A 1,382-nucleotide genomic window follows, 5' to 3' on the forward strand; every position below is an offset into this window, starting at 1 on the left:
AAGGTTCTGAGTGGTGATAAAATTCTTGCTATCCATCGGGAAACCAAAGATTATCGCTTGGAGTACAAGCACTTTCTGAAAGCCAAGCGTCTGCCTGTTAGTGAAGTACGTACCAAACATCAGGTTGTGACAATCAAATAGATAGATGCTCAAAGACTTCTCAGAGTCTGGTATCCAGTCTTCACTGTGACTCGACAAGATGGGAAAGTCTGGAGGTTCAGAGTCTGGTATCCAGTCTTCACAGAGCCTCGTATTGTGAGATCCGAAACATGACCAACAGGAAAGATGGAGCTCTGGTTGCTCTTGATGCAATTAAAAGATATATGCGGAGTCATGTAAAGTTGGCTATGGTTATTGATGTTCAGATGGGTCTTGAAGATAATCAAAGAATCATCAATTTGAAGAGACCTGATCAAGACTTAGAAAGTATTGATGCTTATCCAGTTTACATGATTCTTGAAAAACCAGAGTTCGGAGTTCCGCTCCGATTTTCAGTCCCAATCCGGATGCCCATGTGATGGGCGATATTGGCACCCGCACTGTCGCCGCCGAAGAATACACGACCGAGATCAGAGTATTTGTTAAGCCATTGCTCGGGACCATTTTGGTTAACATGTTGCTCCACCCACTTGATTGCTTCCCAGGAATCTTGAAAGCAGGTGGGGACGGGATGCTCCGGCGCCGTTCGGTAGTCAACAGAAACTATGACCACATTGGATTCCGCTGCGATGAGGTTTAAAAAGTTGTGGTAGATGCGGGAAGCGACGGTGGCGACGATGAATGCGCCGCCGTGGTAGTAGATAAGAAGAGGGAGTTTTCTAGTAACGACATTCGTGGATTTGGGAATGTAAAGCCTAGCGGAGAGAGTTTTATCGGATGACAATAAGACGTCTTTGGATTGAACGCCGGAGGAAGGATCGAGACCGGCGGGAACAACATCGGTAGCGAGGAGTTTTTGGACTCGGCCATTTTTGTATACTCGAATTACACCAGGGATTTCTTTGACGATATCATCAGTTGATGAATCCATTTTCAGAATACATGTACTTAAACAAATAGATGTGGGGGGATATATAGGAACAAATTTAGCTAAGCATTAAATTTTAATGTAACTGGATCGTGGAAGGTATATTCAATCAAATCAAAACCAAAAAAATAAAATAAATTTAAATTTAAATCATCAATCTATATATATATATATATATATATATAGACTTGGGATCATGTGAGACCAATGGTTTTTCGTGAGACTCGTAAGACCAATTCTCAACCCTTGGATTAGATTTACAATCGTCAGATCTGAACATTTATAAACGCCATGAGACTTCTTACTAATTACGAAATTGCCACCTTGCAACTTTGCAACCATTAGATCATTAATT

General features: G+C 41.5%; 1 protein-coding gene across 1 annotated transcript; it reads right to left on the reverse strand.

Moving 5' to 3' along the window:
- Nucleotides 1-445: 445 nt before the first annotated feature.
- Nucleotides 446-1,030, reverse strand: LOC112500072 (probable carboxylesterase 1). Its single transcript, XM_025103384.1, has one exon. The coding sequence runs from the start codon at nt 1,028-1,030 to the stop codon at nt 446-448; it is 585 nt and encodes a 194-aa protein (XP_024959152.1).
- Between the last annotated feature and the right edge of the window lie 352 nt (nt 1,031-1,382).

Source organism: Cynara cardunculus (assembly GCF_001531365.2).
Source record: "Cynara cardunculus var. scolymus isolate 2C chromosome LG 1, CcrdV1, whole genome shotgun sequence".
In the NCBI taxonomy this organism is placed as follows: Eukaryota; Viridiplantae; Streptophyta; class Magnoliopsida; order Asterales; family Asteraceae; genus Cynara; species Cynara cardunculus.